The sequence below is a fragment of the Panthera onca genome, chromosome A1 (assembly GCF_046562875.1).
Source record: "Panthera onca isolate mPanOnc1 chromosome A1, mPanOnc1 haplotype 2, whole genome shotgun sequence".
NCBI classification, from domain to species: domain Eukaryota; kingdom Metazoa; phylum Chordata; class Mammalia; order Carnivora; family Felidae; genus Panthera; species Panthera onca.
Genome location: NC_138339.1, coordinates 81647248 through 81673707, shown reverse-complemented (window position 1 = coordinate 81673707; position 26460 = coordinate 81647248). Strand labels below are relative to the sequence as shown.

Here is a 26460-nt window from a genome sequence, read left to right as displayed (position 1 = left end):
TTCAACAGATAAGCTGTGATGTGCAGTATAGTCAATCCAGGTCAGTGAAGGCACTGCATTTTACTATGCTGCAAAGCTCCTCTCATGTGGTAAAAAATGGTCAGTTAAATCTAAGAATTACAGACTTCCAGTATTATGGGCAAATTACAGAAAGGCAACACTCTTTAACCTCTTCATTAAAGTAACTTTTCTAAAGTCATATTTTCCTCGAGAATTTTGCTTTGGTTATGCCGAGTTTAAAATTGGCAGCAATGCTAAATGAGGGGCTTGAATCTTGGAATGCTGTTTGGGGAACATTAAGGTTTAGAGCACAACTTTTTTTTTTTTTAAATAAGAAAAATATAATTTTGTTACTAGGTGTTAAAAATAATTACACCTTAGGTAAGTGGTCTTCCTATGATTAGTTTTTCTTTAGAAGTAAAGCATTATTTTAAGCTTCTTTGCATCTCGAGGTTATCTGGCTTTTTAAGTTTTCAAAAGCTTGAAATGGTTAAATTTTACTAATGCTAGTATACTAAAACAGTGTTCTCAAAATTGAAAAAATAATTTCTTAAGCTCTATCAAGCAAATTGCCAACAGCCTTGCATAAGACAAATTGCTTGCTTTCCCTCTGAATAAAGATGATGTTATGGATCTGCATATGCAATCTTACTTTGCTGGTTTTATAAAGAATTTGACATTTCCCCTGTGTTAACATTAATTAAGGCAGGGGTGACCCTGTTTCTCTGGCAAAGAAGGAAAAGAATTATTTTTATCGCTAATTGTGTGTCTGGTAAAATTAGTTCACGAATGGCAGAGAATAGGTCACGTTGAGGTTGTGCAATACCCTGACAGTTATGGAAAAGAGCAACAAAGTCTACCTTTTAAGAGGGGGTCTCTAGAGGATAACAGTCATTTTCAAATGTTACCATGTTATTATCAAATTTAGAAACTATGTTTAATAGTTGGTTAAAAAGAGACCAAAAATTACTGATGTTAAATATAAGAAAAGAAAAATCTGCTCCAAAGCACAACACTAAGATTATTAACACAAGGTCATTTGACAAAAAAGCATTACTAATTATATAAACAGCATAATGTCCCTCACGATAGTCTGCTCTGCCCGATCATTTAACACATGTAGTTAGTTTTACAAATGTAAAGTGTACCTTCATTGGAATCTGGACTGGAGTTGTTCAGCTTGGCAATTTCCTCTTCTTCTCTTTTAAGGTCCTCTTCCTTTTCTTCAGTCATCTCAATGTCGTGCTTTTTAATTTGGTCCTTTTCCTTGTGTTTTTTAGACTTCTTTTTGGACTTTTTGTGAGACGTTGAATGGGTTTCTTCCATAGGCTTTGGACACTTTAGTAGAACTGAACCAGGGGGTAAGGTTTCCAGAGAAGTCCTAGAGGTATATTTGTCTTGCTGGTCCTCATAGATACTACTGTTTTGACTAAAACTGTCAACAGGTAGGTCTTGAGTCCCCCGGCCTTCTGGAGTGCTAGGGGAATTGGAGTTAGAATTTACAGTCTGAGGAGGGTTGGAAACGGGCAGGTGGGTTGAAGGCAGTGGTGGAGGGGTAGGGATGGCAGCAGCTGCAGGAGGCGGCAGGAGGCCTGCAGCAGATTTTTCACTCGTGGGATTCAAATGACCATTTAATGTTGGCGGCACTCTATTTGTCAGGTGAGATATTCGAGCTTTCTTATTCATTAAAGGATCAATGAAATCTGAATCTAAAAGCCGTTTCTGTTGGGGAGGGGCAGAAAAAAAAAACGAGCCACTTTGCATTAAAACTCAATACGTGCATCATTGGCTACCATATGAACAACTGTACTTATACTTTCTGATCATATAGCCCCACCCTAAGTTCTTCGAGAGACTATGCCATTTATGTGGACTGTACCACTTAGGAGAGTACTAAGAAGAGGTAACCTTCTTCCTCAGAGGGCTGTGGCTGACCTAGTTATATTAAAAGAGAGGAAGGAGAAAGCAGTTTGTACCATTTCACTCGGTGAGGACTAAGAAGGGTAGGTAAAGGGCAACAAAAGCCTACACTTATTTAACCTCCTCTAATGTGCTAACATGCTCTACTTATGAATATTTTGGCTGCCATTTATTATTTTACCTGTCTTAAAATGGGAACAGCCAGCACCTTGAAAGTAATTTCTCTAAGTATCTCTATTATTGCTGAAATGCTATTCAGTTTTTTTCCCTCTAAATATATCTCTTCATCAGATTGGAAGGTAAGTTTTAATAACTAGTCCATAAAAATGATATGGAATTAGTATTTCAGAAATTTAAAAAATTATGCTAATACTATCCCAATCCAGCAATAACAATATTTAAATTAAAAAGGGAATTCAGATAGTCGAAAAGTACAAAGCATACATCCAATGTAATAATGTGGCCTAAGCTTCACCTTGAAAAAAAGTAACAGTTAATCATCCCATTAATTATTCTGTTTCCAATTTAGCACCATTGATTTGGCAGCCATTACATAATTAGATTACAGTATAAATAACTTCATGGCAGTTGGCATTAAAAGTGAGGATTCTATAGACAATGTACATGCAAGGACAAAATTACTTTTATTTTGTTCTCCCTCTGTTCCTCACAATAGGTTTCTAACAGTTTTTGACATGTGAGTAGCCTTTTGCCCACAGCAAGCTTACTGTTGTCCACACATCTGTCCTGTCTCCCGAATCCTTGGGAGGAGGGTCCAGAGAGAGGAGCACTGTGTGAGCAGCACTGGGGTAGATAGGTTTGTCCCACTGTCAATCCCCAAATCAGGGAAAGGGAAATAAAGAATCTTTTGGGGGAAATTTTAAGCTGGAAGGAGTGAGGTCTAATTGGAATATTCTGACTGGGATTTAATTGAAAAATACGTTAAGGACACACATGTATGAAAAGGACAGAATTTTTTATTTGCTTATTTTATAAACATTTTTCCTTAAGAATATTTTTCTGGAACATGTTTCAGGTAGTATTAAATGCCTCCAATTTTCAATATAATCTGAGACTGAATACAGGACTGGGTAAGTCTTCTAGGTAGTGACCAAATAAAAAAGTAGATAATCTTATAATAAAATGGAAACTTCAAATATGGAAAAGCAGAGTAGATATTAAACACTTTGACAAGCAGTGCTGTGTAGTGAAAAAGAGGTGTGGGCTGTGAGCCAGGACCTGAATTCTAAACAGAGCTCTGCCATGATCTGGCCGTGTGACTTTGGGTAGGCAAGCTGTGCGGCTTCTCTGGGCCTCATTTCTCTCATGCATAGATCAGACCACGTGAACTAGCTGGTCCCTAGAGTTCACTTAGGGGCTATGGTTATGTAATTTTAGGAATACCTGAGGAGAAGATGCAGCATCTCTACTAGAACATACAGGAGATTCTGAACGGCTGGTGCTGGCAGCATTCTGAGATGGATTTAGTTTTCTGTAAAGGATACATACATATGTTCCAGTTATGAAGAGAATTTTCAAATGTTCATGATAAAAAGCTTACCCTTGCTTCTCTTTTCCTTCTCAACACTAAAATAACAATAACTAATATTATCACTTACTTGATCGGTTTCAAAGAAGAAAAATTTACCTTGAGAGCACTGACTGTAATGACCGTCTGTCGATTTCATTGTATCCAGGCCAGTCTTTTTGAAGTTCTTTAAAAACATAATCCTTTAAGGTATACGAGAGGTCCTTAGGATTCAGATTGGCTACCTGGCACATAGTGTGAAAACAGAGCATTAGCCGTTTTTGCTATTTCCTAACCCAAAACAGGCAACATTTTGCATTTACACTGAAAACAACTGTACCAGTTGGCTACAAAGGGACTGCCAGTTTTGCATATGACAGGTCTCAATAAATGCTGTTTGACTTCATTGGGGAATTAAAACTTTATATATACAGCTAAATATTTTTTCCCTGAATGTCCACCACATGACATTTCTATTCAAACAGCCTACTGAGGCAAAAAGTGGAGGAAGATTTATTTATTTATATATATTTTTTAAGTCAAGTTTTTCTAGTCAAAGGAGTTAGATTAACAACTTCATTATTTACTTCTGGCCATTAACTCCCGTTACTTGTGAATCACAGTAAAAATCTTTGATCATTTTTATTACGTACAAACCAAACAGTGCCCAAATGTTGGGTTATAAACTTTCCCTTCAGCAATCAGCAGAAATTATCTCCATAAATAGTATCAATTCTGATGCCCTTGTCTGTCATTTCCTTGGCTTGCTAAGCTTGCTTCTTGTAGTTGCCAGATCTCCTGAAGAACCACTTATTCAAAGTCCTTGAAATTCCCGAAAACCAATAAATGGAAACGTACAGCAAAATAACCCCCAAATTACTGTTATTAGTCAGCTAGTTTATTCTCAAGTGTAATCTCTTCTTATTGCTTAACTGCAATTCGTACAGTGTCCAGGCCTAGATTCCATCAACAATACAAATGTACAGATTCAGGTGCCAAAGCAAGAGTCATGTTTAAGGCTGGTGGAAAGTTAATCCTCCAGTTATTTCCTACGGAAATTTTTTTTTTTTTTTTTTTTTTTAAGTTTATTTATTTTGAGAGAGAGAGAGAAAGTGAGTAGGGAGGGACAGAGAAAAAGGGGGACAGAGGATCCAAAGCAGGCTCTGTGCTGACAGTAGACAGCCTGATGTGGGGCTCAAACTTGCAAACTGCGAGACCATGACCTGAGCTGAAGTCAGACACTCAGCCAACCAACTGAGCCACCCAGGTGTCCCAAAAATGCTCTTTTTAATAAATTGACTTCTTTCTGTGTCTTTTTAAAGTACTATCAAATATATTATGATAGTTTATGGTTTTTTTTACAGCTTAACATTAATCTAACATTAATACTGTTATAAAGTAGAAAATGGTAGGCTTAAGATTCAAATTTGCAAATAAGATGACACAAAACCAGATTTCTCAAAGTGGAAAAATACAATGCTTAGCTTTTTCCTATTATCCTCAGGACTACAGACTATCCTCAGGTCCTCATAATGGGACCTTCTCCTGCTTTCCTCCTTCTCCCATTTTGTCTTTTTTGTGCACTCTTCTATATGCTGGAGTGCTTAGGACCTATTGTCTGCCTTGTATTCTTCATTGTCATCATTATTTCATTCAGCCTTAGGGCTTTCTTCTTTGCTTTCTTTCATCTCTACAACAAACATGGGCCTGGAACTCATGACCTTGAGATCAAGAATCCCATGCTCCTCCAACTGAGCCAGCTATAAGGCTTTCAATAGCCAATTGATATACTGCTATCTCCTAATTTATAATTCTACCTCCAATTGTTGTCTCAACACCATGGCCTTATATGTAACTACTAAACATCTATCACTATTGGGTTATGGCTAACAGACATCTCCTGAACAGAAATCCTAGTGCCCCTCCATACACCTGTTCCTTTGCCATCCCTCCCCCTCTCAGTTAATGGTCAGTATCCATTCAGTTGCTCCATTTAGTTGGTCTGGGTTAGAGTGCAGACACTGGCATTTTTTAAAAGCTCCCCAGAAGATTATAATGTGCAGTTAAGATTATGCTCTAGATTCTGCCAAATGATTAACACAAAGACACTCATGTCCCATTTGCTGCTGAATTAAGCATACCTACATTTTAATGTACTTATGTCTATACATATAAAGAATCACATAACTACTGACATCAATAATACCCTCTGTGTGAATGAATTGCCCCTGCCACCATTTTACATTTTATCGTATAAACTTAGGAGGTAATTTACAACCTCCCTGGAGATTCAGTCACCAGATATTTTGTGATATGTAGCCTGAACCTCCCTCCTTCCCCCCCACCAAAAAAAAAAATTAAAACACACACACACTCTGACACTCATTCATTCTTTCACCCTGTCTTTTGAGCTCTTAAAACTGCTATGTGACATATGGATTTAAATTAAGTGTTTCCAAAAAGTGCTCAAACAATTTAATAAGATCCTTGAGAATGTCCAAGATACACTGGGGGTTAATTAACCTAGAATTGGAGATTTTGGCTTTATTCTTTCATAATATTTAGTATCATGACTTGAATGTAAGAGAATAGATGAAAAAATGGACTTAGAAGTGTCATTCTTTGAATAATAAATGAAAACCTATAGGTTTATTTTTTTTAATGGTGAAATTTAAGAACTGTGGAAATGTTACTGCTTTAGAAAAAAAATCCTTTGATTTGAACAGTAATCAATATTTATGACCCCAAATCAATATGAAAAATATAGCAAGTTATAGTTTGACAAACTAGTGACATCAACAAAATCTATGACCTACTTTAATACTTAAGCTTGTGATAAGGTAATTGATCAAAGGTAATACTTTACATATTCATATCCCTTAATAAAGACAACTGAATGATCTCAGCACACTCAGTGGCAAAAAAAGGTAGAGTAAAAAGCATGCAGGGCAAGACACATTTGAAACTATTTAGTAGGTAAACATATTCTAGCTTATACAAACCAAAGACTGATAAGAATAAACCATACAACTTCACCTATATAACAATAAAAATTACAGCAGTACTTTAGTGACTCAAGACCAAAATCAGCCAACAAAAACTTCTTACCTTTTTGGGGTGCCCAGGTGGCTCTGTCGGTTAGGCATCTGACTCTTGACTTTGGCTCAGGTCATGATCTCACACTTCATGAGTTCAAGCCCCGCACTGGGCTCTGCGCTGCCAGTGCTGAGTCTACTTGAGATTTTCTCTCTCTCCCTCTCCCTCTCCCCTGCATGTGCATTCCCTCTCTCTCTCTCTCTCTTTCTCTCTCTCAAAAATAAATAAGCTTAAAAAAAACTTCTTTTATAATGGAATTTCAGAGCAAAATTTGTTTAACCCAAATGAAGATAATGACTTGAAACTTCATTTTTAAAGCTTTTTTTAAGCTTCTAGCTTATAAGACCTACTATAAATGACCACATTTCAATGAGCTTTTCATTAGGTGTTTAAAACAAGATGGCTTAATATTCAAGAGTTATAATTCATATACCATTGAACAAAATGATCCTGAAATTTCTCTATCTTAAATAATACTAACGACAAGCCTTCTGAAATGAACTTCTCAACAAGAAGGCACACAGAAGGAACTCTCTCCGCGTGTCTCACCTGTTGCAGAATTGCTCCAAGGGAGTTCTTGTCTTTCTGATTGACACCATCTTTCTGCAGTCGAGCCAGGAGCTCCGGTTTCTTGTAAGCCTTCAGTGCCAGTAAGTGAATCACCCTGTCCCTATACGGACGCTGAGAAACACTGCTGCCTCCGTGAGTCTTTCGAATCGTATTTGCAGGATTCATGGGGGTTGACCGTTTCCTCTCAGGCACTGCATCTGAAACAGCTTGAGGCGCTTTCCGAATTTGCACTCTTTTCCCTAAAGTCCAGTGGAAATGACATTGTTACACATTTGTGGGTAAGATTATAATGAGCATCTCAGTTTCCTCAACTCTGATTCAGGTACTTATTCATTTCTGGAGGGAATTATAGGCCACTTTGTTTCAGTTTTTACATTAAAGAGATATGCAAACAGAAAGCTTTTTGAATAAATGGCTAAGATTATGGATTTGAAATTGTCTTGATAGAAGCATTTATTGGAATATATGTATATAGAATCATTCTGTCCATTTAGCTACATATGGATATTAATTAGTAACACAAACTGTAGCAAGTGGTTGGGAATTTTAAGGTTGTAGGTAGTTCATGTTAAGTGCAAATAAAGTAATTTCCATGCTTACCCATGCTATTTACTGACCTTATTACATATTATATGTACATTTTACATATTATATACATATATGTATATGTACATATTATATGTCATTTCTTTGGCAGAAATGAATATAACAAATGTGAAATGTGAGCAATACCTGTTGTATCTCACTAAGAACACAGTTTTGGCTGAGATGAAAAATTATCTTAATCTCACAGATTCAGGGACCACAAAGAGGGGAGTCAGACATAATTTGGGGTCAACATTCACAAGGGCAACCACAAGACATACTCCTTTTCAATAGGCCATAACAAATTTTAGGAGTCAAAAGACAACCAAAACCAACAAAAAATCTCAGAGGGCCAGACAAGCAGATACCTGCTCTGCAGGGCTGAAGCTACACAGGTGAATTAGAGGAATGGAAAATGGTAAAAATGAGGCCTTCCCATCATTCCTGCCAGGCGAGTGCCATTTGGTAATTAACCCACTTTCTGCTTAAACTTAACACTGAGAAGTGGCAAATGTTTCCTTCTAGAAAAACAAAACCTGGTAACAATTCCTTGTTGAAGAAAAAATTAGAATTGAACTGCTGTGTAAGACCCTCATTTTATCATTTTTGAGGTGGACTCTTATAGCACCTTTCATACACTCTGAACCTCCAACTCTATACCATGTGGTTGGGGGGCGGATATTAGTAACATATAATGTAGGACAACTGCATTAGGAACAAGACTAGCAACTAGAAACAGCAGATAAGCAAAAGCAGTCTCTTAAGTGCTGCAGTCTGGGGTGAAAACAGCTTAATGGAGCAGGAGCAGTACTGATAGTAACTCTGTCCATGCAGGGGTCCTGAGGCCTGGCCAGAGGGGCTGTTAGTTTGACACAATCCTATGTAGAATAGAGGAGAAAGGGTGAATGATCTCACTGGCTTTTGTATTTCCCTACTGCCTGGACATAACAAATTGTAAATATCAGATCAAAATATTGCACAACAAGAGAACTCAACATTAAAGGAGCACTACTCAGTGATAAGAAAAGCTATTAAGGTGCAATTAGAGTTTTGGAGATAGATTTAGATCTGGTTTCTGTACTTTTCTTAGAGACAGATCAATGTCAGATGGGCAGGGAGCTAATATTTATCATGAACCAATTATGTGGTGGGGGAGCACTATACTAAGACCTTTACACTCATTAGATCTCACAATACAGTAACCTGATGAAACAGGCATGGTCCCACTCACAGATGAGAAAACTGAGACTTTCAATGGGATAAGCTCAAACGGTAAAGTGCTCACTTAACATGTGGAAGGTTCTGTTATTAATTAGTACCTAAGTTTTCCTACATGTACTTCTTTGTGGGAAAGGCATTATGAACAAATGCCTAATGTCTGCCATTGTTTGATCTTAGGCTGTAAACTCCCTATGGGCAGGGCTGTGGCTGCTTTGTCCACTAGCAGACCTTGATTCAGTATTTGATGACTAGCAAAATGTCAATGTGAATGACAGCAAGAGAGCAAGTAGACAGCAGAGAAGCTGGGATCAATGCGGTCTGTATTTTCCCACACTGCCAGGATGCTAGCATATGAAGACACACTAAAATTTCTAAAACAGCAAACATAAACCTTCCAATCTACCACTTCTTAGTTATAATCGTATTAACAAACACTACTGTTCCTTGAAATTTGAATAGGAATTTGTGGGGAAAAAAATCCAGGGTCACAAAAGTTTAGAAGTGCTATAAATCCCACACTCCTACCCTACCCTTTGTAACCTGTTTAGCTTATACTTCCCCAAACAAAGCTGACTATGGAGCCCTGCCCACCACTCTTCTCTGGGGAGGTGAGTGGACAGAGAATGTTTTTTAGCTGGGCTCACACACACCATGATTGGTCACTTAGAATGAATTCAAGCCAGCAAGGAAGGCAAATAAAAACAAAAAGTGACAGTACTACCAGTGTTTTCCAGGCTGCCCTACCTCCTCTGTATGTCTGACCCACCTTTGATCCTCAGTCTCCAGAAAGCCCCAAAGTCTCCTGAGTTTGCCCCTGCCCCTCCCTGAAGTAAGCATAGGGCAGACAAATAAGGGAGACTCTCTAAGAGGAGCATGGGTATGATGTTTGACCAAAAATTAGAATCTGGTCTGGGATATGACAGCAGTGGAGTCTCACCTGGGGCCTAATGCTAGGCTGTCACTGGTACATGAATCTCCTACCCCTAGTACTTCACCTTTATCTCATTTTTCTTTTATTTATTTTTTACTTGTTATTTTTTTTAATGTAAACTTTATGCCCAAAATGGGACTTGAACCCAGGACACTGAGATCAAGTGTTCCATGGTCTACTGACTGAGCCAGCCAGATGCCCTGTTTTCCCTTTGAACAGCCACTTGTGGGGTAACCCATTTCTTTTAAATACTAAAAGAACAATAGAGCCACACTAGGCTACTGAGTTTCACACAAAGACTGCCGCCCCATCAATCTGTGCCTATTTAACCAGGAAGGAGTCCTCTAGTTCAAGGTAGGACAGGCTACAGATGAAGAAAACATCAGTACTCTAAGTAGTTACAGAATTGAGATGCTAAAAAGAAAAGCAAGAAAATGTCAGTTCAAAGTGGGCAGAAGAAAGGCTTTATTTCTTTACATTTGCTTCAGAAAAGCTCTTTTAATAAAGCCCATGGGAGAACTTAATTCTCTTCCCAGACCCAACTGCTAATCAATTCCCTAGGCTCCTTATATAAACAGCAGCAGTGGGTCTGATAGAGTTGGGTAATCTGGGACTATATCTGAACTGCTGTTTCATAACAAGGAGTCTACTTCTAACTTCTCCATTTAATATGAGATGGTGAAAGTATTTATTCCTTTGTCTAACGGCTGTGAGTAAACAATCTGAAAGGAAGGTGTTAAAATAGTACATCAGAAGGAGAGCAGGGACTGCCATCTTCTGTAGTTGTTTTTCTGTTCTGTGGAACCTGATCAGAAGCCCTGGCAACACGGACCCAATGCTTTAAAAACACTGGCAGGACCTTGATGACGGGGTGACTGTCATGGTTAAATACATAAGCCAATGCAATGGAAGCCATCTCCACATTTGGCATTTATGATCACTTCTTCCAAAGGTTTATTATTCAAATATATATTCGTAATGGTCAAAAATATTATAATTACAAAGGACTTTCGATGTTATCCAGTTGAAATACCCCTTATCTAATAACTGAGAAAATTAAGGTCCACGGATGTTAAATGATTTGTCGAAGGTCATTCAAACATGTACTACATCATCAAAAATAAGCAAGATGAGGCAGAAGTTGGGAAAATTGGAAAAAGAATCCTAGAAATTAGGTTGATTGGGTTATTTTATACACCTAAATAAGTATTAGCATGTATTACCAATTGACAATTCAATAACATTTCAGAATTTAGGTACAAGTCAGTGAGCAGACTTATTAGTAAAATGGAAGCAGTGATTAGTGATTTTGTTTTTTTTAAACAAAGGGAAAGGATTATGACAACACAACAATGCTCACCACTGATATAAATGTCATGACTAGAAGTGGAAATATTCTGAAGAAATACTAATGATGTTTTCTAGGTTAAAGCCTCTCCTGCTCCTCTCCAGGCAAAATAGATTTTGGTTTTGCTCAGTCTACAAGAGGGTCGCAAAAGCTTATATTTTTGGGTGACTAGGCCAGGTGACCCCTAGGGGCAGTCTTCACCCTCTTACACTGAGCTTGTGGCCCAATTCAGCTGCCAGAGGCCTGGCCTGGCACTGTGCCACCACAGCCCCTCAATGAGACTAGCATTATTCCTATTTGTCCTCCACCCAGGCTGACGCTGTTGAAAGAAGCCTTGTTCTGCAGGTACTTCCAAGGTGGCAGAGGTGAGCTTCTGTTATCATTTTATATGATATATTCAATTATGAACTAAAGGAAATAACACAACGTGTTAAGAGGCCAAACCCGTATTTGATATTTGTTGATTCTAACTATGTGATACGTAAAATGGAGAGGCAATGATAACTTCCCTTATGGGGTGATTTTGAGATCTAGATGAGTAACTACATGTAAAGAGCTAACCAGTGTCTTTGCATAGCAAGTACTCCATAAGTACTGGGTACTGTTAGTATTGAAGGGTGAATGACGAGCATTCCAAAGTAATGAATGAGTCAGTTTGGAGGTACTGAAAAAGGCAGGAAGACACAAACTGAGCTGCCTAAAAGAAAGAAACATGGTAAAGGACTAGCAATGAATAAGATTAAAAGAAAAAGGTCAAAATATACCATAACAAAGAAGAGTAAAAAATTAAAAAGTTTTGAATTCTGAGGTGAGGAAACGGAGGCAGTGCAGAGGAGGCAATAAAAATAATTAAAGAGTTGGGATACAGGCCATCGTAAGAAAAGTTAAAAGGAGCTGGGGTTATTTGACCCAGAGAGTAAAAAGCTGAGGAGGTTAATGACAAGATTTAAGACCAGAGAAGAACACTGTACTGTGCTGGCGGGCCACCGGGGCACCGAGGACAAGCAGAGTGGAGCACGTAGGCTGGCAGATATCACTACAGGGCTCTGTGGGGCAAACATATGTGTGTGCAGAGGGAGGCCAGCTTGTCTGAGAATGGCATGGATGTAATCTGGTTCAAATTTAAGCTTAGATAACCTCAAATTTTATGTAGTCACTCCTGAAAAATGTATGTAAGTTATCTGTAATGCCTATAAGAAACCCTGCAAGTTCTAAAATTCCTTGAAGGGTATGGTTTATGTGATTTTATGTGTTGAAAAGTCTGCTGTGTAACATGCTGTGCAGATAAACTGTATCTGACCCTATCAAAACAAACAAACACACAAACAGAGGGGACACCCAAGGATAATTCTATGGAAAGGTACAATCACTGCTTATTTGCAGACTTTGGAACAAATCAAGGTAAAGTTTTTCAGCTAGTTCCATTGAGAGGGAAAAAAAATCATTTTGATGGCTTCAGTCTTCTTTTCCTTTGTCAAACACACCAATTTGTCTCACTGTTTATAAATGGTGGTATTGGACAGAGTAGAAAAATATTTCACAGTTTGTACTTAAGTGTGCCAGATTGTGTGTGTTTTTAAAACAATTTAAGATTTAGCCTACTACAGAGAAACTTAATTAAGTTACTTGTGAGCATAAAGAGAAAGAAAGGAAGTTGGAAGTTGTTACCTCACTCAGCAGGAAAGGGAAGGTGAAAAATCTCACTGCTGGTAACTTAGTGGGTTGGGAATGGGCCCCATGGGTACAGATACCTGGGGAATCCATGAATTGTTGTTAAACCAAACTAAATGTATCTAAGCTAAGCACCAAATCCCAAGAGCACTGGCTGTGTTCCAAAGAAATACTTATTAAAGACACCAGTGGAGCTTCTCAAAGCTGAATGTACTGTAGCTGGGTCAGCAATGGGAAAATGCAGAAGTAAAATTAAACCAAACCATGGAAAGATGTTAATTAAAGAATTTGGTTATTCAAGAGACTCTTTTTGTGTGCACTTACATTTCCAAATTAATATTCTTTCATCATTTATGTATGGTGACTTATGTCATTAAACTGACCAAAGCCTCAAAGAGCTCTTCTTCACTCCTGATAATTCTCCCTATTACTGTTAATAGTCACTGTCAATCAACTCTTTAAAATTGTTAGGGTCACTGCTCATAAAGGAGAGATTCATCTTGCTGGTCTGGTCCTACTTCCCTTCATTCTGATGGATATTTGTGTGAGCTGATGATCAAGATGATGGGGCTGGGGCAGACTCTTAATTAATGGATACATGAGGATGAGAATCCATAAACGGCATCACAACTGAGGTACCAAAAAGGCATCACCCTAATGCTTTGCTATAAGCACATTTTATATTTTGCAATAAAAATTCCTTGTGCAAAAGATCCTCTGAAATTCTACCAATGGATTTTACTGTAAAAATAACCCTACAATGCAAAACAAGACCTATACTGTCCATCACTGAAATGACATCACCCAGTGTCAAAGAAAACACAATGGTACCACTATTATAACCTCAAAAGTAACATGGCCAAATCCCAGTATTGTGAAATAATAACAAACAGCTAACAAAGGATTCAGGATTTTCTACCTGTTGAACTTACTATCAGTGTAAAGAGAAGAGAGGATTTTTGACCATGTTATTTAAAATGTTCTAGAAATGAATTCTATATTAAAATTAAATTAATATTACCAGTATTTACCTACAGTGGTCTTGAATTATTCCAATAATTCAATGAGAAGGAGAATGATATCTATACAAACCTACATATGGTCCACCGGGTTTGATAACTTTTGTGCTTCGGTTGCGGGATTCCTCCTCTGCCTGGGTCATTCTTTCTCGTGTCATCTGATACGAGTCATTCGTTGCACACACTGTAATTTTATCTTGTATGAATCCCAGGCAATTGAGCTGGGAGGCTCCAGAGCTGTCAAGTAAGACAGTGGCTTTGTTAGAGACATCCCTCATTTTGCACACTAAAAGCAAGTGAGAGCTGTATAACCCTAAAATCAGCAGCCCAAATAATAGCTTTGCAATCTGGAAATAACTAATATTAATAACTTAAGATGTTGAAATTTAAAATATTTAAATTTCTCTCCTTCATTTCATATCACTTTTTTTTCATAATCTGAATAGAACAGGTAAAATGAACTCTCAGATACCAAATCTGTAAAATTCTGAAAAAAACATTAGTATTTATGTTAAAGACCAGAGTCTCAATGAGCACTGTAGTTCTGTCATTTTTAAAAAAAATTATCTACCACTGATACGAAAAATGTTTAGTTTACCCCTATAGAAACCATAATATGCATGCTTTAGAACTAACTAGAAGACACAGACCTACTGTAATGCTTTTTATTTTCAGTAAGATAATTAATTTTAAGACCAAAATATTGTTCAACACTGGGATTTCTTATTAGCCCAAAGATCCTAAACATTTGTATCCTTCATATTTACCATTTTGTTAAATCTCTATAGAAGATGACTTATTTGTATGGCAAATATTGAAGAACATTCTGGACAAGAGGCTTTTGCAAATATTTTTTTGAAAACTTTTATTTAAAAAATCATGCATATTAACACTGGCCTAGAAGATGGCTCTGTTTCAAAGTATTATGGCAAAATTAGGGGATCATGGTAACAGTTATACTGGTATTTTAAAAAGAAATTGCTATGGCCTTAAAACAGACTGGAATATAGAAGTAATAAAAATGTCACTATAGCTCTGATAGTCTATTTCCAAACTTACTTGGAAGCAGATTTGTTATGATGTCAAGAAATAGGATTAATAAAATTTTTATAAATTGCGAGTAACTGTACAAATGTTATTTAAAAAAACAAAACAAAACAGTTCCTTCATCTCATAAATATTTTTTAGGCAGGGACTGCATGCCAGGCAATGTGTAAGGGACAGAAAGAGACAGGGACTAAGACAGATGTGGTCCCTCCTTCAAGGAGCTCCCTAATGAGTGACAAGGATGAGCACACTAGAAATTATGACACAGTGTGATAGATGCCGGGACGGGGGCGGGGTGGGGGGAGAGACAGGGAATCCCAGGAAGGTACTTCATCAGGATTGTGGGCAAGGTGGAGGCTTTCAAAAGGAAGTGATGCCTTTAGAAAGGAGGGGGAGGGGCAGGGAGGACAGAAGTTTTCTGGGAGTATAACCAACCTGTGCAGGCCCAGGGGGAAGTGTGGAGAAAGTTTTCAGTTTGGCCAAAGGGAGTTGGAAAGGACAATTAGAGATGAGTCTGAAGAGGGCATGAGAAGTACGTCATATAGGGCTTTGGAGGTCATGGCATAGATTTTGGATTTTATTCCAAGAAAACAAGAGGCTGAAAACAGGGGAGAGAAAATATCTCATTTGGACTGTAAAAAGATCAGTCTGGATGAAGAACAGATTGGGAGGTAGGGGGCACAAAAGTGAATGCAGGAGACCAGTTAGAAGTCTACTGAAGGATTACTGGCAAGCAGTGAGAACTTGAACCAGTGTAGGGCAGTGTGAATGCAGAACAGTAAAGATAGTCCAGACAGTGACGAGAGGCAGAATTGACAGGATTTGATAAGTGATTAGCCACAGGTAGAGACAGAAGTTAAAGATCATACCTAGGCTACTAGGTGTGTGGAGCTGCTATTTATTGAGGCACTGGGGTAGAGCTACAAGAGAGAAAATGAGTTCAGTGTTGGACATGATGACTTTGAAGAAATAAGGCAAGGTCTCAGGAAGGAACCAACTGTGAAGAACACTAACATTTAAAATAATCAAGAGGAAGACGAAAAGATGACCACAGGAGGCTGAAAAAGTATAACTGAAGAGGTAGAGGGAAACTCTAAGAACAGTGTGTCATGGAAGCCATTGGAATAGCATGTTTCAAGAACCAGAGAGGTCTACAGTGTAACATGCTGGCAATGAGTCTAGAACAATAGGAACCAATAAGCATCCAATAGATGCTTCTCCGGTGGTCAAGGCCCTGTTGGGGGGTGCATGTTTCCACTGAATGGTGTGGAATGAAGCCAGATTTCAGGTACACAGTGAGTGGGAGGGTGGTTGTTTTTGCTCTTATTTTCTTTTTTATGAGAAAGACTTGCACATGTCTGAATGCTGAAAGACCAGTGAAGGGAAGTGAAGGAGGGAGGAAGGTTTAACTCTCAGAGAAAGTGGGAAGAAGAATAAGTGAGAAGAAAAACTACAGTATGAAGATCTGGTGACAGGAAGTTTGGATTTCAACATCTCCCACCAAATTATTTAAGTAATTTACACAGTGAGAATAAGCTGAACCTACTGCCAATCATGATGAAGTTACAGCTTATACCAAGTAAGAACCAGATCATTACATGAAAACACAGTAGAGCTAAACCCTGCAGGCAAGAAGGGGTACTCTCTTGTAGAACTGTCCACTCATCCCTTTTCAACTGAGCTACCTTAAAAGTTTAAATACTTTGACATACACATGTAAACATTCCTAGAGTCTTTCTCTAGCCTAGCTCACTGTTTCCTGTAATAGAGTGTGTATTACTGTTCAAGAGGCCTGTGAATGGAGAGATTTAAGGAATTTTTTAAAGGTTATTTTGAATTTTAGATATGATTAAAGTGAGGTTCAAGGAGATGTAAAAACAAAGAAAGGAGATTAGTTAGTATCTATTTTGTGAACATCTACTTATAGCATTTAGTTTGAGCTCAGCCAGCATACTAAGTCTAGAAAAGGGGTATAAGGAAGCCTCTGCGCTGGAGGAGGCTGCACAACTACAAGAGAGACAAGATTCATGGGAAAAATAAAAATTCAATTCAACAGAAAAGGTGGAACAAAATTATAAAAAAGTTTGCTTGCCAGGGTGAGAACTGAAATCTTCAGTGCTTTTGTTTTCATAGTGGCAAATTTCAATTTATACCCATACAAGACCATTTTATAAAGCACCTTAAACACTTTCATAGTTGGATCATACTTTATAAAACACATTTGGATCATACTAATGTATTTGACCCAATTTTCTCACAATAACTGTTTCATTTCTCTTGCTGCATCATGTAAGTGATGTAAGTGACTTTAACTCAATTCTCCAAACAAGCAAGGTAGAAATAAATACACAGGGTATTTATGATCTGAGGGAGAAACCATATTACCTATGATGCTATCACTGGTTTTGAAGAGGGGACTGTTGCTCAGAATTCCTAATGGGACATTTAGCTGAATTTGAGGTCAAAGAGTTCTTACTATAATAAAATTCTCTAAAGACAAGCATAATAGGTGATATCACCACCATTAGAAATCAGTGCGCCTTATGGTATGTAAAGGACACTGGACCAGGAGAACCCAGTTCTCATTCAGCCTTGTCATCAACTAACCACCTGTCTAACTGTAAAATCGTCATCTGTGGAATGAAGGGGCTGAACTATACAATCACTCAGGGCCCTCATACTTGATGCTTCGGTCATCTTTTACAATGCTGTCCTATAGCACTTTCTGCAATGTTGACAATGTTCTGTATCTGTAATGTCTACTATGATAGCCACGAGCCATGTGGCTATTGAGTTATAATATGTGGTAAATGTGAGGAAAGAACTAAAATGTCGATTTTATTTCATTTTTATAAATTGAAATGTAAATAGCTACATACAGCCAGTAGCTATCACAGTGGACAGTAAAGAAAGATCTAGATAATTTGTAACATATACAATTTATACCAAAGAATATATGTTTGAGGTGGGCAACTTTTATATAGCAAAATTAACATATACTCAGGGAAAATAGCATATAAAGATAGAATAGAAAGTTATTTAGTACCCTAAATGGGAAGAGAAATTTAGAACTCTTTCAGTGAAATGTCTTATTTTGTATCTCTGACTCCCATGCTCCCCTGGAACACAGCTTTCTTTTCCTCTCTCCCACGTACAGCAAGCGCTTACACAGTTTCAAGTACTGCACAGAGGAGAGATAGGCATGGATGATGTCCTGGGGCACTTTGGGCCAATTTCAATGTTCTCGGGATGTTGCGGGTTCTAAGGCCTTGTCTTTATCCATGGGCAGAACAAACTCCCCCTCCTCAAGGGGCACATTCTTTAATCAGAAACAACCATAGCAAAGAAGAGTCAAACAAGTAGCTTATTGTTTACAGAAGACCTGAGTAGATAAGGGTTCCATGGTACCCTGGGATATATATGGGTATATATTCTTGTCTTCCTCCCTGCCCACCCCCCCTTTTTTAATTAGAAGTGACTGCTATCCTGGGGTTAATTTCTAGTTTCCATTATGTTGCAGCATAAAAAAGTTTGAAAATCTATCTTAAAACAAGGCTTGTGCAGGCAAGAAAGAAAGGGATATGTATTTATTTTTTCCCCCCTCCTTTACCCTTGAATATTAATATAAGCCACTCTTAAATACAGTGAATACAAACTTTAAAAAAATGCTTAAACTTGTTTTGAATTAAAAAATGTTTTATAGATAAAAAATCTATACCTTAAAAAATCCCTGAGAGCAAGAATCTTAAAATTTTTATAACTGTATCCACAGTGACAAATGTAATTTGTAGCACATAGGTGCTCAATATTTCTTAATAAATGAGCTCTGTAATTCAATTCAATAAACATTTATGGAATGGCTATTATAGATTTTATTGTTTAATTAAAAAAAAAAAAAACAAACCTCTCAAAGAAAAAGTATTCTCCCTTCAGCATACCTTGACATGTACTTACCTGGAAAATGTTTGCTGGATGCAGTCAAAACTGCCCTGAGGGTTGTCCTTACCCACATTTGACAAATAGAAGTTAAAGGTATGCACTTCATTGGGGGGGTCATTTTTAGGGATTTTGACAAGCTAAAGTGAGGGAAAAAGAGAAACACCTCAAATTACAAATTTGACATACCATTATCTGATGACTGACTTAACTGTTTTTCAAGTGACATCCATTTTATAGGCAAGCCCTCTTGAGCATTTAAATTCATAGCATTTAAATCACCAAATCATTGAAGGAATCTAGCAAGTATGCCTGTAACTCACCACACTCTTATTTCCATTTTTCTACCCTTAAGTATCAGTAATCACTTCTGCTCAATAGTTTAAGAGGAACCATCTTCATTTCAAACTAGCAAATGATTACAGTTCACAAGAAAGAGTTATTAGTGAATTTGCTAAAAAGCTCTTCCTCTTTTGTGCTACAGGTTCTGTCTGGCTGGCATGCCTCCTTGCTGAATATCTTCTAGATATTTAAATAGTCTCTGAGACAAAATCTATATTTCACTCTTGACCCTCTTATTATATGCACATTTAACTTTAATTCTTGCTTGAGTAATATTTTTGAAGAATAACTAGCAGTGTAAGATGAATGCCATAATTACATTCACACCAAAATGCAGATGGACGTTTCTCCTTGCCCTAAGATTCTCTTACTCATCCTCCTGTTTACTGAACAGGGTTGGCAGCCTGGAGAGATGCTTCTGTAGGGCACTCCAAAGCTGAGCCCCACACAACACTGTGGAAAAGGCAAATGTTTTTATGCTCTTACTCAAGGTCTAATTTCTCTATTAGACGGGAAGCCCAATTAAGTGAAGGGATGGGGTTGCTCTAGATCAGTGCACCCCTGTATTAGGCACATCATCCTGGTACATGGTAGGACCTCAATAATCATCTGTGAACAAATGAACTGAAAACTTCTTTCAAATGCTCCACCCTTTCCAGCTCCTAAGACCTTTCTTACCTTGGTTTTGCAGGGGCTACCATGGTGTTAAGTGATAATTATAAAAAGGATTCGTTGGTAAGAATGAGTAAAATATGACTTCTTGTTCTCCAGCCCCCAAATACACGGGGTTGTAGCAATTTAGTAGAAAAGTCGGGGGCGGGGGGAGGAGGAAATACTTTTCAATTCTCATTCTTTTCCCCCAAATTTCCATTATAGTAGATTAAGACTCAGAACTGGCTGCCAGAGAGATAGATAGAGGAGAGAATATTCATGAATGTGCTAGAAAGATAAACACGTATAACTTCTGCTTGGCTCTGGAGGACACTGACACTGCAGGCAACTCTGACTTCCTCGCTCTAAAAGACTGATAACTTTTGACCGACAGAAAAGAACCTGGAGGTAAAAATTCCAACCCCCATGCTACCAAAAAAAAAAAAAAGTAAAGAAAGGTAAAAAGGGAGATAATTTGTAGTGTCTAGTGCATAGTAGATATGCAATAAATGTTTGTTGAAGGAATGAATGAACGGCAATAAATAAGTCAAAGAAGGGGTGCCTGGGTGGCTCAGTTGGTTGAACATCTGACTTTGGTTCAGGTCATGATCTCATGGTTCTTGGGTTCGAGCCCCAGGTGCTGACAGCTCAGAGCCTAGAGCCTGTTTCGGATTCTGTGTCTCCCTCACTCTGCCCTCCCCAGCTCACACTTGGTCTCTCTCTCTCTTTCAAAAATAAATAAACATTAAAAAAAAAAAAAAAGTCAAAGAAAAACATCTTGACAGATGGGGATTCAGAATACTATGTAAAGTCTGAGAGGCCAAATTTTACCAAAGATATTGAGTACTACATAATAGTACTCCATAGAGCCTCCATCATCCATGAATTTAAACTATCTTTGACTCCTTATTATAAATTAGTTCCAGTTGCTAGGGTAATAAGCTTCTACGTTTATTATCTACTCTATAAATTATACCTTTTTGGGTCCCTAAAGTTACTTTTATTTCTCAAACTTTCCCCTAGTTCTAAAATGTTGGAACCTGGTGAGCAAGTCTTAAATCTACCCTGTAACTACTTATCAGGCTGTCTTATTGGGTATGCAAACTGAATGCTTAGCTGGTACACATACACTGGTGAAATAAAATGCAATGTTTTACTTCTTAATCCTATAGAGGTGTGGGAGAGCAGGAGCCAATGGAAAGCTGTGTGAGACACAAGGGAACAAAAAGTCTGTCCTCAGGCTAGTGTAACAGCGCTCACTGATGTCTGTCTGCTTTTATTTTTTGAGGAACTGCAGGGCTGTTCTCTGCTGGGATAGAGAAGGAATGTGCGCTGTAGCTAAAGCCTCCTTAAAGGCCTAGGAGAGAAGGGGGACAGGTAAAGAAGGTGTGAACACTTGAATGGAATGCCTTCTCCAGCTGTTAATTCACTTAACTTCCATTCCCCTTCCCTGTTAACCCTCACAGAGATGTGCAGAACCTGGCTGGGGACACTGTCACAGTGGCCGCAGGCTCATCTCAAGGCCAGGCTGTGGTTTCGCTTTAGGTCTAAGGTCTTCGTTCCTGTGCAGCTCAGGTCTAGAAATGCAGGAGTACTTCACCCAGCAAAGTATGGAAGTTTGTCCCTTTGGGGAGATTCTAAATTGCACAGTTTTTTCTAACTCTCAAGAGTGACTAGACTTTTTACTCAAATTCTACAAATGTTCAGTATTCTTCCACTAAAAACGTTTTACCTTAAGGGAGTCCTTAAGCTCAGACACCTATGAAACACAGCATTTTAGGAAAGCCCTTAACAAACCTTTATATTACTTAAATGTAGGGTTTTCCTTTCTCATCCTCTAAACCACAATTCTTCTTAAGTAACACTTAACACTTTTTAAGGTAAAAAATGATCTATATATTAAACATTTTTTTTTAACACACACAGTGTCTTTTGTAAATCTGGAAGGTTCAATAACAAAAAAAAATATCTCATATGGATCAATTACTGTGTACACCCCTCAAAATATTAGGGTCTGGCTTGATGGTGGGCACAGAAGGCTTTCATATTCTCTTTCTTTAAAAGTTTCTTGAATAGATAAAAAAACCTATAGTCATTTAAAAAATATAAACAGAATAGGAAAGGATCAGATTAAAAAGAAAAGCATACACAACCCATGCTATACATCCACTGAAGATTTTGGAAGCGTGTATTACGCATATATCAGAACAGTTGCTCCCAACAAGGGGAAACTTTGCCCCCTGGAAACATCTGGTCTGGGTTGGTGCTACTGGTACCTCCTGGAGGGGAGCAACATTGTCTGACACCCTACAGTGGACAGGATAGCCCCTACAACAAAGAATTACCCAGTCTAAAATGTCAGTATGGCTAAAGGTGAGAAATTATGGATTAGAATTCTCAGTGACTTTTGATTAATGAAGTAGAAGGAAAAATAGTATCTTAATAAAATTTCCTAATCAAATGGCGGGGGCCATTTTAACTTATTTGAAACACTATTTTTTAAAAATTCTGATCAGAAGACAATGAAAGGCAAATAAGTGCACCTGAGCCATATTTAAAGTATATTTAGTTAGAGAATGAAGATTTAAGTACCTACTGCAAATTAATTTCTGCAACTTCTTCTAAACATCATGAAGTCAAGCATGCCAAATAAACAAATCTTTTTAAAAAATATTTATTTAGAAAGAGAGCATGCGTGCGTGTGCACACATACACACACACATGCGCGAGTGGGGAAGGGGCAGAGAAAGAAAGAATCTCAAGCAGGGTCCATGCTCACAGTGCGGAGCATGATGCGGGGCTCGAACCCATGACCCTGGGACCATGACCTAAACTAAAATCAAGAGTCAGACGCTCAAATGACTGAGCTACCCAGGCACCCCAGATTAGCAAAAGTCCTAATGGGAGTTATTAAAACAAACAAAGAAACAAACAAACAAACAAACAAAAAAAGTACTTTTGGAATGCCTACTTTATTATTTTATTCAATGTTTATTTTTGAAAGAGTGCAAGCAGGGGAGAGGTAGAGAGAAAAAGAGGGACAGAAAATCTGAAGTAGGCTCTACACTGACAGCAGACAGCTTGATGTGCGGCTTGAACTCAGGAATCATGAGATCACGACCTGAGCCAAAGTTGGACACTCAACTGACTGAGTGACCCAGGCACCCCTGGAATGCCTACTTTAGGTATCAGTAAAAAAAAAAAAAAAGAAAAAAAAAAAGTTCTTACAAAGAGATAATAATTTACTAAGAACCCTCAAAATGTGAAAGGATAGCTTTGGAATAAAGAAAATGAATCTCTGTAGTGATGGTCTCTGACAATTCTGTTCCCCTAGTAAGTTCCAAAACCTTCGATGGCAATCAATAACGCTTAGAAAAGACTGGTATAATTTTCAACTTTGTTTCAGAAAAACAAAACAAAGACTTATCTGGAGAGTGTTTGTAGTCCTTACCATTCCTCCTTATTCATACATATATCACACATGTAGATAACATTCTCAGGCTGCTAATTACCAGAGACAAGCAAGCTTTATCATCAGTTCTTTGTAAGAAAGGGAGCATGATGGAGAATGACAGAGATTCAACAATCTCTCCTAACCACTATTCCACTCTGTGGGTGTGTTTCTAAGTGAGCACTGTGCAGATGGGGGCAGGGGCAGGTCTCTGGGCAAATCACATTCACTTTGGGACTGGGCTACCATCATAGGAAAAGAAATACTGATATCTGACTTAGAAACAATCTTGGAAGAACATCCCATCGTGTGATAGGAACTTCTCAGTTTTAATTATAGTATTTTAAGCTTTTCCTACAGGTCAGTGAGAATGCCATCATATTTAGGGACACATTGGGTCTATGTGAAATTTTTAGCTAAATGCCTTAAGAGTGAAATACTACTTAATAAGTATCAAAGACTATGATTATAAACAGTTACTTATTCAAGATGAAGAATATAAAAATATACCATCATTTTCTGGGCAATTGGAAAAGTAGATTCTAATTTTCATTCCAAAAATGAGGGGCTGAAAATCAAAGGCTTGGGACCACAGTCCACAGCCCTCCTTCCAAACTCCAGTCTGTCTCTGATAAAAAGCTACACAGAAAGTTTCAGGAAACTTTCAGACATTTATAATTTACATAAACACTGTATACCAAGATGTATAAGTCAAAACTTCTAATTATTCTGAGATACAAGCTCAGGCATATAGCAATGGAATACTGTCTAGAAGGTCATTTCAACATCAAGTCACAGACCTCCTATTTACATAAAGACTACAACAACAGTAGCACAATCTGCACACTGCTGCAAATTACTCATACAGACATGCTAACATCTGCTTAAAAGCCATTGATACCTTTACTGCAGAGGTTTCTTACCCTTAAATCAAACACTATCTACTTGATACTGGACTGAGGTACATGGCAGATTAAAAATGGGACCATCAAGGGTTTTTGTTGTTGTTGTTGTTGTTTGTTTGTTTGGGTTTTTTTTGGTATTCATTTAAAATGAATGCTTTGTTCTTTTGTGGGTATTAAAAAATGATTAAACTTACAGACTTTTTGAATTTTCATATCCAACCTTTTCTGCTAAAGTGATCAGAAAAGCTCGGTAAGATGCTCATGAGCCAGCAGTAACACACTTGGATTTGACAGCTCTTGGTCCTTAAAGGAAACCTATAGTTCTGGCAGGGCTTTGAAATAAGTTAGTTGAATTTCTTCATTTTAGAGATTAGGAAAACAGAGACGCTCAGTGATTACTCAAGATTATGACTATTTAAAATTGTAACCCTTGTACTCCTGACCCCCTGATCCTGCTCCATGTTTGCCTAAAACACTTGGTGACTGTACTACTTACAGATTATGTTTGTCTTTCTCCCCGACCAGAAAATAATCCTTGGAAGGACAGAGCCTTCTGGTTTTTTTCCCTGAATATATCACCAACATCTCAAACAGTGACTACTACAAAGTAGTCGCTCCATACATGTTTGTTGAATGAATGAAAATGCTGATTAATGTGTGAGCCAGGACTAGAACTGAAGTATCTGCTTTCTTTTCACCAATATTTCCAAAGTAGGCTGAAAAATTTCCTTACAAGAAAAAGGAGTTATATCCTGAAATAAATTTGGGAAATGCCAGGTTAAATAAAATGACTTTCTTTGTTGTAGGTCCTTTCACACTGAATAATACTTTTCCATTTGTAGAATCAACCTCCTCCATTTCTATAGTATCTCAGGGGAATGAATAGCTTATATTACTGTTACATTACTAGTACATCTATTACTTTACTATATATAAACTAATATGTTTTAGCTTGGATTAAAAAAATGCTACAAATATTTAAACATTAGAATTCTCTATTCTCAAACCCTCTTAACGATTCTGTGATTTCCTAAAAATCTAGAAAATTCAGTTTAGTTAGAGAAATGTATTTGCATGTACTGTTCCAGAGTTTGGGGGCAGAATGAATAATCTAGAATCAGAACAGAAAATAGAAACCTCAACCTGAAAGCCACAAGTCTTATTTTTCAAGCTAGAGCAGCAGTTATGACTTGAGGCCTAACATTATGGGTTTAGGGAAGGAAAAAAAGCCTGTCAGATCAGCCCAGATGTGCAAACCAATGCCGGGGTGGATGTGGGGGAGCAGAGATGGAAGGGTATCTTTCACCATCAATTGAAAAAGTTAAGTATTAGGGAAATCAGTAAGAACTAAATATTCCTACTGACACGGAAGAGCAGGAGTTGAAGAGGATCCCACATGTACTAGATACATCTGAAATTTCCACATGATAGATACTGTACTCAGGATAGTAGTGAAATATGCTAACTTTAGCACAAAGAGAAATATTGGTAGTTATCCAAAAAAATTTACACCAGGTAGCAATTAATATGAATAATTTAGGACAAAATAAATCCATTTATTTCCTGCATTCTTCCTCTTTATCAAGAAGTTATTATGGAAAAAAGTAAAGTGGAATAGTTTTCCCTATTATTCTTCATATAGCTCCTTTAGATCCAGTATTAGAATTTCTTATAAAGTTCTCGATGAAAGGGTAGAGTAGGCCAATACTGAACTTCCTTGTTTCTGTTACTTCTGTGGGATATAGTCTTATTAGAAAAATCGTTTCTGAGAATTGCATTCTCATCTCTAATGTATTCTTTTAAATTTATAGCCATCATGGGAAAACATCACTGATAGCAACATTTCAAAACTAATTTTAACTGGTTACAAGATGATGGTGGTTTGGATCAGGAGATGGGGAGGCGTGGAGGTATTCAGGATACGTTTTGCAGGTAGGTGAAACAGGATTCCTACAGCTATTGAGTGCGAGGAATGAAAACAAGAGAGAAATCAAGGATGACACCAAGGTGTTTTCCCCTGGAAGAATAGCGTTGATTATGAGTGTGCATGTTGTCTGTGTATGTGTGTATATGTATATATAAATGTACACACACACACACACACACACACACACATACAGTATCTTGGATATGATGATGAGTACCCTTAATATAACTGAATTCATACTAGTTAAGTACACTAAAATACAATTAACCACCAGTAAAAAGAGGCTTCAAAGTGAGTTTTGCTATGACTCAT

The 26460-nt window shown here is 37.7% G+C and overlaps 1 protein-coding gene across 1 annotated transcript in view; it reads right to left on the bottom strand.

Moving 5' to 3' along the window:
* ELL2 (elongation factor for RNA polymerase II 2) overlaps positions 1-26460 on the bottom strand; it is a 73080-nt gene that overhangs the window by 11177 nt on the left and 35443 nt on the right. The window contains exons 3-8 of the mRNA XM_060635339.3: positions 18891-19012; positions 13963-14126; positions 7094-7353; positions 3569-3693; positions 3325-3412; positions 1149-1722 (exon numbers count right to left, since the gene is read on the bottom strand). Of these exons, the coding sequence (XP_060491322.1) occupies positions 1149-1722; positions 3325-3412; positions 3569-3693; positions 7094-7353; positions 13963-14126; positions 18891-19012 (1333 nt within the window). The remainder of the gene's footprint in view (positions 1-1148; positions 1723-3324; positions 3413-3568; positions 3694-7093; positions 7354-13962; positions 14127-18890; positions 19013-26460) is intronic.